The sequence below is a fragment of the Oxyura jamaicensis genome, chromosome 2, assembly GCF_011077185.1.
Source record: "Oxyura jamaicensis isolate SHBP4307 breed ruddy duck chromosome 2, BPBGC_Ojam_1.0, whole genome shotgun sequence".
Taxonomy (NCBI): domain Eukaryota; kingdom Metazoa; phylum Chordata; class Aves; order Anseriformes; family Anatidae; genus Oxyura; species Oxyura jamaicensis.
Window position 1 is genome coordinate 130,816,048 of NC_048894.1, and position 13,278 is coordinate 130,829,325.

The window sequence follows — 13,278 nt, forward strand, 5'->3', positions numbered from 1 at the left end:
AAGGAAGGAAGGAAGGAAGGAAGGAAGGAAGGAAGGAAGGAAGGAAGAAAAATGCAGTTTTCACTTTTGATCCCCAGTTGATCACTGTGAATGGCAGATAACCTCAGAATTTCTTTTGAAAGGTCACAGAATCAAAGAGTATCTCGGGTTGGTAGGGACCCACAAGAGTCATTGAGTCCAACTCCTGGCTTCACGCAGAACCACCCAAAAATCAAACCATATGCCTAAAAACCTTATCAAAATACTTCTTGAACTCCAGCAGACGTGGTGCCATGACCACTGCCCTGGGAATCCTGTTCCAGTGCCCGACCGTCCTCTGGGTGCAGAACCTTTCCCTAACCCCCAGCCTGACCCTCCCCTGTCCCAGCTCCATGCCATTCCCTCAGGTCCTGTCGCTGTCCCCAGAGAGCAGAGCTCAGTGCTTGTCCATCTGCTCCTCTCGTGAGGGAGCTGCAGGCTACCATGAGGCCTCCCCTCAGTCTCCTCTTCTCTGGGCTAAACAAACGAAGGGATCTCAGCCTCTCCTCATATGTCTTGCCTCTAGACCCTTCACCATCTTTGTAGCTCTCCTTTGGACACTCTGTTTTTTGTCCTCATATTGTGATGCCCTAAACTGCACACAGTGCTCAAGGGGAGGTTGCATCAGTGTGGAGCAGAGGACAATCACTCTCCTTGACTGACTAGCCATGCTGAGTCTGAGGCACCCCAGGATGCAGTGTCCCTCACTACATGCTCTGAAGCACAGGGCAAGAACAACCTCCCCAAGGTTTGCAAAAACAAAACAAAAAAAAAAAATGATGGAGGAAAGAAGTCTAGAAGGTGAGAATGGAGCCCACCAGCACTAAGGATCACCCTTTAACTCATGGGGAAACCAGTTACAGGAACATTAGCTCCAAATAGTCTAGCTCTGTGTAAAAAGCCACATTACAAATCAACCCCCTACAACATGGTGAAGTTAAGGATTGACGTGAGGGATGAGGTGGCAGGTAGATGGTGACCTTAGCCCCAGGGCTGGCTCCCAGTCACACGACTTGTCCTTTAGGGACTATACAGTCCCGGCTTCAAGCCTTCCAAGGTGCCCCAGCTCGGCCTGTATGCCAGGTCCCCAGGAAGAAAAAGCAGGGCTACCACCACCCTTCCCTAAGGAATTCACCAGTGACCCGCACAGGTCTGTGTCCCCTGAAGTAAAACCAGGGGCAAAAGCCCCTGGGTGGCCCTGCCATGCTGCACCAGGTCTGCCACACTCGGACCCATGGCTCACCTGGGCTTGGATGGTTTCAATGGACAGAGCCGAGCCTAGCTGAGCCGGTAGTGCCTCAGCCTCGTAGGTCCCTTGGGTTGTCCATGGTTATGATTTTAAAATTGAATTGATGGGTAAACAGGGTGAGCTGTAAATCTAAATATTCTTTGGCTTCAAATATATTTTTGCCTCATTTTCTAAAGCTCTACAGGGCAAAGGGATAGACATGTTTGACAGGTAAACAAGTCAACCACAGCAATTGCTCAAAATATACATTAACTATTCACCCAGTCCATCTAGTGACTAAATCCAAAATGCCTTTTAGCTTGCCTGACTTTCCTACACTGCTTGAATGAAAAGCTCAAATCCTCTGGATTCCTGTTAGAAGTATTAACTCTTCCTGTATCCCTAAGAACAGTAGTCATTGTCAAACAAGAAAGTGTATGACATCAGATTATGCTCATGAAATCTGGTTTGAAGATTGCAACCCAGAATGATTTTTCTATGAAAGTTTTTGTTCCTGACCATTGCTTTTCCTGATTCAAGATAGACAGTTTTATTACATTAAAAAATCAGAATATAATTAACAAATGACTTAAATTTCACATATTTTTCTTACAGGCTCCTTAAAGATAGTTTTATATGAACACCACTTGGAAGAAAATATTGATTTATAATAAGTTATCTTGGAGAATGCTTGGCTAAAATCCCTTTGCCTGTGTACAGTACTGATATTGTTATTAATGTTATCCACTTTTTCTTGTAAATAGGTTTTGGAAAGGAGAAGTGAGAATTCTTTAACAAGAAATGATATTGATTTATGTATTTTTGGTCAGGCCTGAAATAATAATAATAATAATAATAATAATAATAATAATAATAATAATATAAACATCTTGCCTGTAATCTTAATAGGACGATTATGCAAGTAAAGTGGAGTTTATTGTGATCTTCCTGTCCTTAAATTATTTGTTTACAGGCTGTAGAGGAGTTCATATGCCCTTAGTGAAGTCACATTTCATTGTACGTTTGCCTGAAATACCTGAAAGATGTCTTCACCTGTCCATGTCAAAGATGGGATTTAGATAATTGTTATTAATATACCAAAGTTAACAGCAAATAAAATAATGAAATACACAATTTCTTAAATCACATCCTGTAAAATATCTCAAGACAAGTGCAGGCTGCAGGGGATAAAATGCTAAATGGGAAATTTCTTGTGTCCTTATCTTAAACTCATAGTGTGACAGTACTGTAGCATATTAATGGTTGTAAATTGATTTCTATGTATGTTTGATTTACAGTGGTTCATATTTACTTGAACAACTTACATTGTTTAAAAATCCTTTTGTCTCCTGCTTACATTTATCCATTATACATAGATATATGTAAGAAAGCTACCCTTTGGAGAAAATCTTAGCTCAGAATCAAAAGGAACAACAGACTCCCAGTCCTGCTATATAGTCCTGATATATTGCCTTGATATTTGGACAAGCTCAAGTTTTCAGATGAGAAATCCATATAAGGAAGTCCTGATCACTCCAGCTTCATTAACATCCCTACATAAGTAAAACATTATTCCCTTTGTTTACTGCCCAATCTACTATTTCGTGCAGGCTCAATAAGTTCTTGGAAAAAAAGAAAAAAAAAAAAAAAGTTTTAACACATATTCCTGAAGGTATATAACAGCATTTCTATCACTACTTACCAGGATTATTCTTTTTGAGATACTGCATTTAATTAACTGAAATTTCTTCAGAACTCAAGAGAATTTGGTATAGTGCAGGCTAGAAAATAAAGGTAAAAAATCTATAATATATATTTATAAATGTCACCAGAAAAGATGATAAAGTATGTTATTTTATATGGTGTTGCAGTTTTAAAATCTTTATATTAATTTGTCTTATAGTGAATTACCAATTTAAATAAAAGGCCAGCAAATAATTGTATTCCTTTACTATGGGAACACTTGAACTAATTTAAAGTAATGCAGCAAATTATCTAAAACCATTTAGTCAAATATATTAGAGAAGAGTCAAACCTAGGGCAGCACTATTTAAATCAAATTGAATTCCATCTTGTGAATGGATTTCAAATAGATTTTTAATTGCAGTATTTTGTCTGCAGCGCATTCTGTCACATGCCTGTTGTACACAAGTAAAATCCACTAGAATCTCCTTCATCAGGACAGTGCCAGGTCTCACTTCATTACAAAGTTTCTTGTTTCTTGTAAAGACACTTCATTACAAAGTTATGATGCATGAAAATATGTTCTTGGCTTTTCATTTTTGCTCATTCTACTTATAGTTAATCCCTTGAGACAAACCCTGGATAAGCGACCCCTCTTCTATTCTCTTGCTTCCATGTGGATTGCAATACCAGAAAGAAATGGAAAAGCCAGGTATAACCACGAGGAAAAGAGAAAAGTTACTATTCTTTGGATACATTTTGCCCTCTCCCCCAGCCTTAAGTGAGTCACCCTTACCACCATTGGAGATCTAACCCCAGGAAATTACATTTTAAAGTACATCAGAAGCCCACGCTGTAAATGCAGAGATACTTTTATTTCTAGTAGTGATTCTGGAAAATGCATTTTTTAAAAAGCAAATGCTTCACAGAAAGCTGACCTGAAATATTTCTGAATTAAAGACAAAATCATATAATTCTTTAAAAAGCACAATGACAAATTCATCCTTGGAAATACCCTTCTGGACTAGCAATAAGTATCTAAAGTAGTTTGTGAACTTTCTGGACAAAACCTGTGTTGTCTGAATAATAATGGCAAATGTAGCTATTGGTTTCTCTACAAAATAAGACTTGCAGAAAAGGTTTACTCTTAAAGCATTATTTACACATACAATGACAAATACATTATTTACAGTCCTCTTGTTTATGATTAGTCTTGTTGCTTACAGTTTTGTTTCAGAGAACACTTGTTGCTTACAATTGCTTACAGTTCTGTTTCAAATAAACACTTTTTCTTAAAGGCTATGAAGATCCATTGTGTACCTTGTATGATTTATTTGCTGTTCTTCCTAACACAGTACTCTCAGCAAAGCTTAGTATAATACAGAACTTTTGCATTGCTTGTGTGTCATAACTTATCAAAACAATTTAGTCAGAAATTAGCTTTTAATATCTTTATAAAGGAACTTAAACTCACGTTAATGATCCTAACAAGTAGAATCAAAGAGTCCTAGAGTATCCTGAGTTGGAAGGGACCCATAAGGATCATCAAGTCCAACTCCTGGCACCACACAGGTCTAAAAAAATTCAGACCATATGACTAAGAGTACAGTCCAAATGCTTCTTAAACTCTGACAGGCTTGGTGCCATGACTACATCCCTGGGAAACATGTTCCAGTGTGCAACAACCCTCTCAGTGAAGAACCTCTTGATATCCAGCCTGAACCTCCCCTGTCACAGCTTGACACCAGTCCCTCGAGTCCTATCACTGGTCACTAAAGAGAATACATTGGCAGCTGCCCCTCCACTCCCCCTTGAGAGGAAGCTGTAGACCATTATGAGGTCTCCCCTCAGCCTCCTCTTTTTCAGGCTGAACAGGCCAAATGACCTCAGCCTCTTCTCATACATCTTCCCCTCTAGGCCCTCCATCATTTTAGTAGCCCTTTTCTGGACAATCTCCAATAGTTTCATATCCTTTTTGTACTGTGGTGCCCAGAACTGCACACAGTACTCAAGGTGAGGCTGCACCAGCGCAGAGTAGAGCGGGACGATCACTTCCCTCGACCGACTAGCAGTGCCATGCTTGATACACCCCAGGATACGGTTGGTCCTCCCAGCTGCCAGGGCACACTGGCTCATATTCGACTTGCTATCAATCAAAACCTCCAGATCCCTCTCTGCGGGACTGCTCTCCAGCGTCTCATCACCCTGCCTGTACATAGAGCCAGGGTTGCCCCTTCCCAGGTGCAGGAAAAATTTGTTCTTGTTAAACTTCATGTGGTTGGTGATTACCCAGTTCTCCAATAAAAACATAAAGGATGCTCACTGGGCCTCCCAGAGCTGGGCTCAAACCTGCAACCTTGGCCCTTGGCTGGGTGGGAGGGGAGCGTCACAGCTGCTGTGCTTTGTAAACCTGATTTTTAAATTCATTCTGGTTGGATGGAAACTACTAGTAGAAGCGTCTCCTGATGCAAGTGGTACAGCTTCTCACAGAGACAGCAGCAACAGCAGAGCTTTAAAAAATGGCACCTTTGACAACAGATTTTAGAACTGGGCATAATTCTGGGTCTACCAGACTGGTGGCATCCAGTTCCAGTGCAAGGCTGATTATGGCAGATCTGCCGCTAGTTTTCACAATGAAGAAGTGACGTTAGAGAGGATAACGAAAAACAAAAAAAAGAAAGTGGGTGTGAAATACAACAAATCAGGAAAATGACTAAATCCATACTAAATTTTATATTTAAAGTTAAAAAGTATCTTGAACTGGTGTCATCAAGAAAAAAAAATATATGAAAAATCCAGAAAGAAGAAAAAAATTATTAATTCATTCTAGTCTTTCGTTGTTAATGGATACACAAATCATCTGAATCAATGAGATTTAAATGGCTCAAGTATGCTGCATTGTAAATATTTAATTCCTAAACCAAAGTTCAGTTAGCTACATGGGACTTCTTTCAAGTCAAGCTCCTAGCATAACAGATCAGGCCCTTTCTTTGTTTTCAGATTGTGTATTGGTCACCAAATAAATTTGATACTGAAAGTGTCTTTTAAATTCATCATATAAATGTTCTGATATACAATAAATATTTATATATTAAACTTACATTTTTTGCTTGACAGACTTGAATCAAAGGAGCCTTTTCTGTCCGTTGGGTAAGTAGGAATCTCTATATTTCAATAGTTATTTATATAATCAACTATCATACCATATAATTTATGGAATAACATCCTTTTTCAACATTTCATTTATTTTCTATACCTAAGCTTAGAAAATGTAGATATCAATCCATAAAGACAGCAGTTCTGGGTATCTTCTTTATGAAAAAAAATACTAAAAAACATGTTTTCACTAATCAAAATTGATACAAAATACAAAAATATAAGAGAGAAATGTTGCATCAAAAAGTATTTGTTTGTTGTTGTTGTTTTTAAAATTATTTTGTTTTCACTGATTTTTCAGTCAGAAACCATTTCAAATATTATATATACCAGCTATCTAAGCCAATGACTGAGGAATTGATAGTTTATTTTAAAATAAAAATGAATTGGTTCTTTAGTAACAGGGAAAAAATTGTCAAAGATAAAAATATATTTTAGCTTAATTATAGATCATAATTACAATGATTTACCTATTACAGCTATTAACTCCATAGTTGCATAGCCATGTGAATAGTTATATAGGGTCCATAGTAAAGTAATTAAATCGTCTTTTTAAAAACATGTTCGTTAAAGTGGGATATTCTAAAAATGCAACATTCTTTTTAAAAATGTAGTTCATTATGTATATATACTAAAGGTAAGTATCCGTATTTTACTTCTGAGTTTGAAGTTCACTTTTCATTTACTATTTTATGTTTAGCTTCCTCCTTTAAAACTTTCCTATTTCCTAATATTTCATTACCATTTCATTGTTCTTCAGAACTGTATCACTTCTCTTCATTCTCCTTTTTTTTTTTTTTTTTTTTTTTTTTGGTTCACAACACCATATATTTCATGCTACCAAGAACATAAACTGCAGAACTGCAGATAAAAGATGCCAGTGCAAAATAGCCATTTTAATTAATGTCTAGTTAATGGTAGTTAATGGTAGTTAATTCTACCAGGTAATCATCACTAGCTTCCATATTGCTGTAATAATTGCAGATCAAAAAACTGCTACAGGTTCTGAAGTCTAAATTAAAAATAGTGAACAAAGTGTATCCATTATGAACACAGAAACAACATATCGGCTTATGCAAGATTGGGATAAGTCCCAGTTTTTCTAGCATAGTAACTATGGCTTGTCTAAGCACATTTTAAATTAATTGCTTGCCATTTCCACTTTCTATCAGCACAAAATCATTGAAAACTAAGTGAAGTGAGATCAAATTTGGGGAGAATGCGGGGCATGGGCTAGGATGAGGAGATGCTCCTCATGTTTTACATACTTTGAAATGGCCTAATTCATTACCAAATTCAGTCACTTCAGTTATTACCTCTCACTATTCCACTATGCATCTCATATTATGGAGCAATTATTTTGATGTCTTCACTCCTGTAATGAAGTGATTAACTGAAACTCTCAACTTTTAAGATTAAAAAAAAAAAACAAAAACAAAAACAAACAAACAAACAAAAAAAAACAGGAAGCATATAAAAGAAAATGGTTGTGTTAGTAGTAAGAACTATATTAATAGTAATTACCTCAAAATAATTAATCTGTATTTTGTAGCTTGTGCCATGATTTTAAGAATTTGTTGGCAACTTTAAGATAGTTGTGGATGAGGACCTAGGAGGAAATATGTTTTAGATTTCGGTTTGTCTCCAGATGAGAAGGTTGGTGGCCATGTTGTAAATGCATGTTACCTTCACATAGTCACTGTATGTGACTTTACTGATAAACTGTATTCCTCTCAGGAATTCTAATTTGAGGAGATTTAGTCTCTTCACAGAACTTCCCAGAAGTTTTCCTGTAATGTACATGAATTATTTTTCTAAAATCATAATGATTGAAAATGTAAAAATTAGTCCCCACCTCTGTGCTACTTTTGCCTTTCACAACTCCACCCCAAAGAAAGATTTTACCAGAGGCAAGAGCAATATGCCCTGAGGAAGGGCCTAAGCAAACATACACCTTCTTGGTACAGAGTCGGAGAGATGCTCCTTCTAGTCCCACAGTAATGTGGGGATTCATTTTTTCTGGGTATGAGTTATCATGTTGAGACCTGTATCTGAAGTTTTAACCCACACTAACAACTGCAACAATCAGACCTTTAAAACATAGCATTTGCAGAAGAAGTGCTGATTCTGCCTCAGACTAACATATTGGTGCCCTTAATGCCTCTTGCAGCCAGAATTGGTAAAAATAACAATCTAAATTACTTTTGGTTGCTTACAGATTACTTAGTCCTGCAAACCAGCATTTCATTTATCTCCCTTCTGTGACAAAGATTTGTTTCCACATTTTCACTATACTGCCTGGAGGGGCTAATTATATTTTCATTTTGCCAGGCCTAAGATATTGACTTTCTAGTGTTTTTCCACTGTTTCCATTCTTTTGGTAGAGGAAGGAAACTTAGACTGAGACTGACACACTTTACCTGAGCTCTTGATGCATGCGCTGGGCTACAACCTTCCCTTAAGAGATCCCACAAAGAAAAAGTGATTCATAAAATGGTGCATTGTTCCCCCTGTCTCAGAAAGCAGATAGATACAGAGACAAGCAGACCTCACCTCTCACTGTTGTGGTTTGTCTCTCAAATGCAAGGAGACAACACCTCCTGTACTCCTTCAGTAAATGAAATTGCATTTATCCTTCTTTCTGTGCAGAGGACACAGCAAGGAAGAAAACCCCATTGTATTAGGTTTATATGGCAATGTTTTGGTAGTGAGGGGAACTGCAGGGGTCTTGTGAGCAGAGCCCAGCAGCTGCCCCGTGTCAGATCAGAGCCAGCCATCTCCAAAGGGACCTGCTGCTGGTCAGAGCCAAGCCAGTGAGTGACACTGATTGGGCCTCTGGGAGAGAAGATTGAAGAAAGGGAAAAAATAAAATTATTTTAATTTAATTTAATTTAATTTAATTTAATTTAAATAAAATAAAATAAAACAAAATAAAATAAAATAAAATAAAATAACTGATGTACAACAGCAGCTGGGAGAGAAGAATGAGAAAATGTGAGAGAAACAGGCCTGCAGAGACCAAGGTCAATGCAGAAGGAGGGCAGGAGGTGCTCCAGGAACCAGAGCCAATGTTCCCCTGCAGCCTGTGGAGAGGCTCATGGTGAAGAAGGCTGTCCTCCTGCAGCCCATGGGGTACCATGGTGGAGCAGATCTCCACAATAAATTACATTAATCTCCCTGTTTTGCCCATGACAGTAATTGGTGAGTGATCTCCCTGTCTTTATTCCTACCTACAAAACTTTTTTTTCATGCTATTTTCTCCCCTGTCCTTTTAAGGAGGAAAAGCTAGAGAGCAGCATGGTGGAGCGGAGCTAATTCCTGGTGTGAAATCAACACCCCCATGTTCCTTCACTACCTGTACTAAAGGAGGAAATAATTTTGCACTGAAATAGCAGCAACTTCTTTAATGTAGATCTCTAATGGTAGCAATCAGGAGTAAAAATTCATGGAGTATGTGATCTATTCATATACAAGTACCTGAATTCAGTGATTTGATTTTGGCCTAGAATACAAAATTGAATTTAAGATACATAATGTCTTTCTTTGTCTCTTAGAGGTTAAAACAAAATCCTTAGGAAATGCTGAAATCTCTCTTAATAGTTCTGAAGGCTGAGTGTTAATCTGTAGGAGCAGAGCATACTTCTCCCCAACTGTATTATTTCCACACTTCTACAGTTTTGTGTCCTTATTCCACCTTATTGAGCGAGATAGAAAATTGTCTGGAGTTTTTTGTTTGTTTGTTTGTTTGTTTGTTTTTTCCCCTCCTATGCTCCTATAGGGTTAGAATAAAAAAGAATTTGTGCAAATAACCAGAAGAATTCTTGCCTGAAAGAATTTGCCATCAGAGACAACTGTTCTGTTAAAACATTAATTTGTTTTTAGGTTAGAAACCAGTTCCATCAAAGTGAAGAGTGCTAACAATGCATCAAATTAACTTCACGTGGACGTCTTTGAAAGAGTCAGACCTAGACAGACCAAGCAGGTCAAGAAGTAGGAAAAAAAAAAAAAAAAAAAAAGGTACTGCAAAAATGAGAGCCCCCTTGTATTAAGTTCATCCCACTATATGATCAGGTGAACAAAGGATGTACAATATGTGAAAAAAGGAAAAACATTTAAAATCACAGAATCACAGAATGGTTGAGGTTGGAAGAGATGTCTGGAAGTTATCTGGTCCAACCCAATGATACTTAAACTAAGTTGCCCGGGACCATGTCCAGACAGCTTCTGAAGATTTCCAAGGAGACCCTCTCTGGGCAACCTGTGCCATTGCTCATTCACTTGCACAGTAAGAAGAGTCACCTGCCAACAATTTTAAAATGATACACATTTGCTCTCCATATTTAGGGGTTGTTTTTAATAATAATGAAGTACAATTATCCCTTCAACAAGGGATAATTTCTAGATGATTAGATTGATAATCCAGTTCCTAACTATTCAAGTAGTTATTTCATGGAAGCTGATTCCTGGTAACTATCTGCATGTGTAAGTTTAGCCCCTGATAAATTCCAGATAATACTGCATGCAGATTTGTAATTGATCATCAGTCTGAGCCCTAATATTCAAAACTCATTTTGTAGGATAGAGCCATTGCAGTGTCTTACAAAACCTTTAATACTATTATACTGTCAAGATAGATCATAATTATTTTGTAACCACCTTACACAGTGGCAATTTTTTGAATTACTTCTTATTTGTAGCTAACTGCAACTGTATGTAGAAATAACATCTAGACTTTAATTTAAAACATGCAATGTTAGAAAATCCATCACAACAGCTGATAAATTCTTTGAAGGTTTAAAAATATTTGTTCTTTTTGTCAAGTGTCATTTAAAAATATGTTGCACATTGTTAAATTCAGGAGGGACAGGGAAAGAGGGTAAGAAACAGAGCTGATTTTTTCTGATGCTGGTAAGAACTCTACTGCCAGGTGCAGAGAATAGGGCTACTTCTGGATAAGAAGGCATTAGCTCTTCCTTGTGATTGGCTTTGAAAATGCATGTGTTTTATACATCTGATTGTCAGCTGAGATTCAATTTATTTATCTTTCTTTTGTGTAAATGTTTTTTTAACGAGTACAACAGAAACTGTGGACTTTTGGACTGTTGACCTTTTCACTCTTTTTTCTTTTTTCTTTTTTTTTTTTTTTTTTCCTCAAGATTGGCTGTTTTCTGTAAACATTATAAATTTAGGTGGAAAGCACAGAGAGAGCTGTATGTAGAATGAATCCATTGTATGTATTTATTATATGATGAATAGTTTTCTGTCTTGGGAGAAGAAGAGGTACAAGTACAATTGGCACTAATTGCTGCATTTTTTGACATTCTCAGTAAAGAGACTAAAGATCTGAATGAACTACTGTCTTCCTCACTGAGGTCCTGTTTCTCAACAGTATACATTTATAGCAAATACAGAATATATATATATATATTTATTGAAATCACAGCCTAATCTCAGTACCATTTGAATCAGGAATATTTCTAGAACAGATGAAGGAATTTTGGTGTACTGAGCTTTATGAAGTGCTCCCAAAATTCAAAAAATAAATTTCCTTAATTTTCGTCTGACAGAATTGCTCTGAGAAATCTCTAATAACTGGAATTTATCACCCATATTTCATCTTTAAAAATGCTTGCTCTATAGGGTTTTCTTTCCCATAAGTCCATTTTACAGAAGATATGTAGAAATCCTGTACTCAGGCAACAGTTTGAGGGATCCCATTCTGAAGATGTGAGGTAGTTAAAATTAAATTCCTTTTCTTAATTAATCAGTCTACTTCCAAAACATGTGGGTTCTTTCAATTCATGGCTAGAGCTTTTTTTTAGACACTAGGTTATAACCCACAAAGGAGAATGTAGACACGTCATCTCTTGTACAACAAATACCATAACACTTCTCCTCATCCTAATTATCAGATAACACCAACAGAAGGAGCAGACATTTTTCCTACTGTTCCCATCTGGTTTTGAAGACAGATAACTCAGAAAATTTTATTTCAGTGGAATGAAAAATAGAAAAAGAGGAAATAGTGGAAGCATTTTGCACAGTTAACATGAAACCAACAACACTACCAAGACTAAAGTAATTTTGTAACTGTCATTCAGTCACTCAAGAGTTGCACATACATGAAAAGTGTGGGAGGACTGCACACACTTGATAATTATTTAAACTTTGGTCACAAGCAGTAGTCAGGGGACTACCTGTGTTGAGGCTGTCCAAGTAGTCCCCAGAGAGAGCAGGGATCTGGGGGGGCAATAGCTCATATGGAAAGCTGTGAATCTTTATATGGAAGATGCTGAAAATCTATATCCTTTAATTTCAAAGCGGTATTACTAATACACTTCTCTTCCAGTAATTTACCCAAAACCATAAGAATTAAGAATCTCTGAAGAGATTATGAAGTCACAGTAATAGATGCTGGCCTGTTACAGTTACTGCATTTCTTAGTGTTTTTGTGTCATTGCTCAGTGTTTAAAGGTTCCAGATTATGTTTTTCTATTCATCTGTAATCCAAAAAATTGTTCTTTGGTCTCTAGTTTCCTGACCTTTTTCATTCTACTCCATTTCTACTTCCACACATACACAAATATATATAGATCACACAGAGATATACTAATATATTTGGAAAATAATAATAATAATAATAATAAAATGAATCAATAAATTCCTTTTCCCCTCTATGACCTTAATTACATCAGCAACAATGTGATTCATCATCGAGAAAACCAACAGAACATGAGATAAGTTTTTTCTCTTTTGGTTATTCTGTTTGCCTTTCCCTTTTATTTACTGTCTGTTACATGGTATCCAAAAATACCATTACTATTTCTAAGAAAACAATATATATTGAGGTCATTTATGTTCTGGGTTAATGTTGAACTGTTCCTCAGTACTAAATATCTGTAGTCTCACCTATGTACAAAGTGGAATGCTCTCTAGAAGAGGGAAAATGGGAAAATTATGTTTAGGAGAATGTTTCCAAAAGAAGATGAGGGGGATTAAACATTTTAGATGAAATAATAATAATAATAATGCGGGAATATAAGAATAGAATAGAAGTCCAGAGGAACAAAAAAATACAAAAAAAGCAAAAAGGGAGATATTTTATTACAATGGAAAATGGAGGAGGGAAGGAGGGAAGGAGGGAAGGAAGGAGGAGAGGGAGAAAGGGAGGGAGGGGAGGGAAGGGAGGAAGG

The 13,278-nt window shown here is 36.9% G+C and overlaps 1 protein-coding gene across 14 annotated transcripts in view; it reads left to right on the plus strand.

Annotated features, from left to right (window-relative positions):
- The window catches only part of RALYL (RALY RNA binding protein like), a 409,045-nt gene that overhangs the window by 340,473 nt on the left and 55,294 nt on the right, over positions 1-13,278 (plus strand). For 12 of the 14 annotated variants that reach the window (XM_035317320.1, XM_035317321.1, XM_035317322.1 and 9 more), the window contains one exon: positions 6,047-6,079. The exons of the other annotated variants lie outside the window; for them this stretch is intronic. In XM_035317320.1, coding sequence (XP_035173211.1) covers positions 6,047-6,079 — 33 coding nt within the window. The remainder of the gene's footprint in view (positions 1-6,046; positions 6,080-13,278) is intronic. 14 annotated transcript variants of the gene reach the window in all.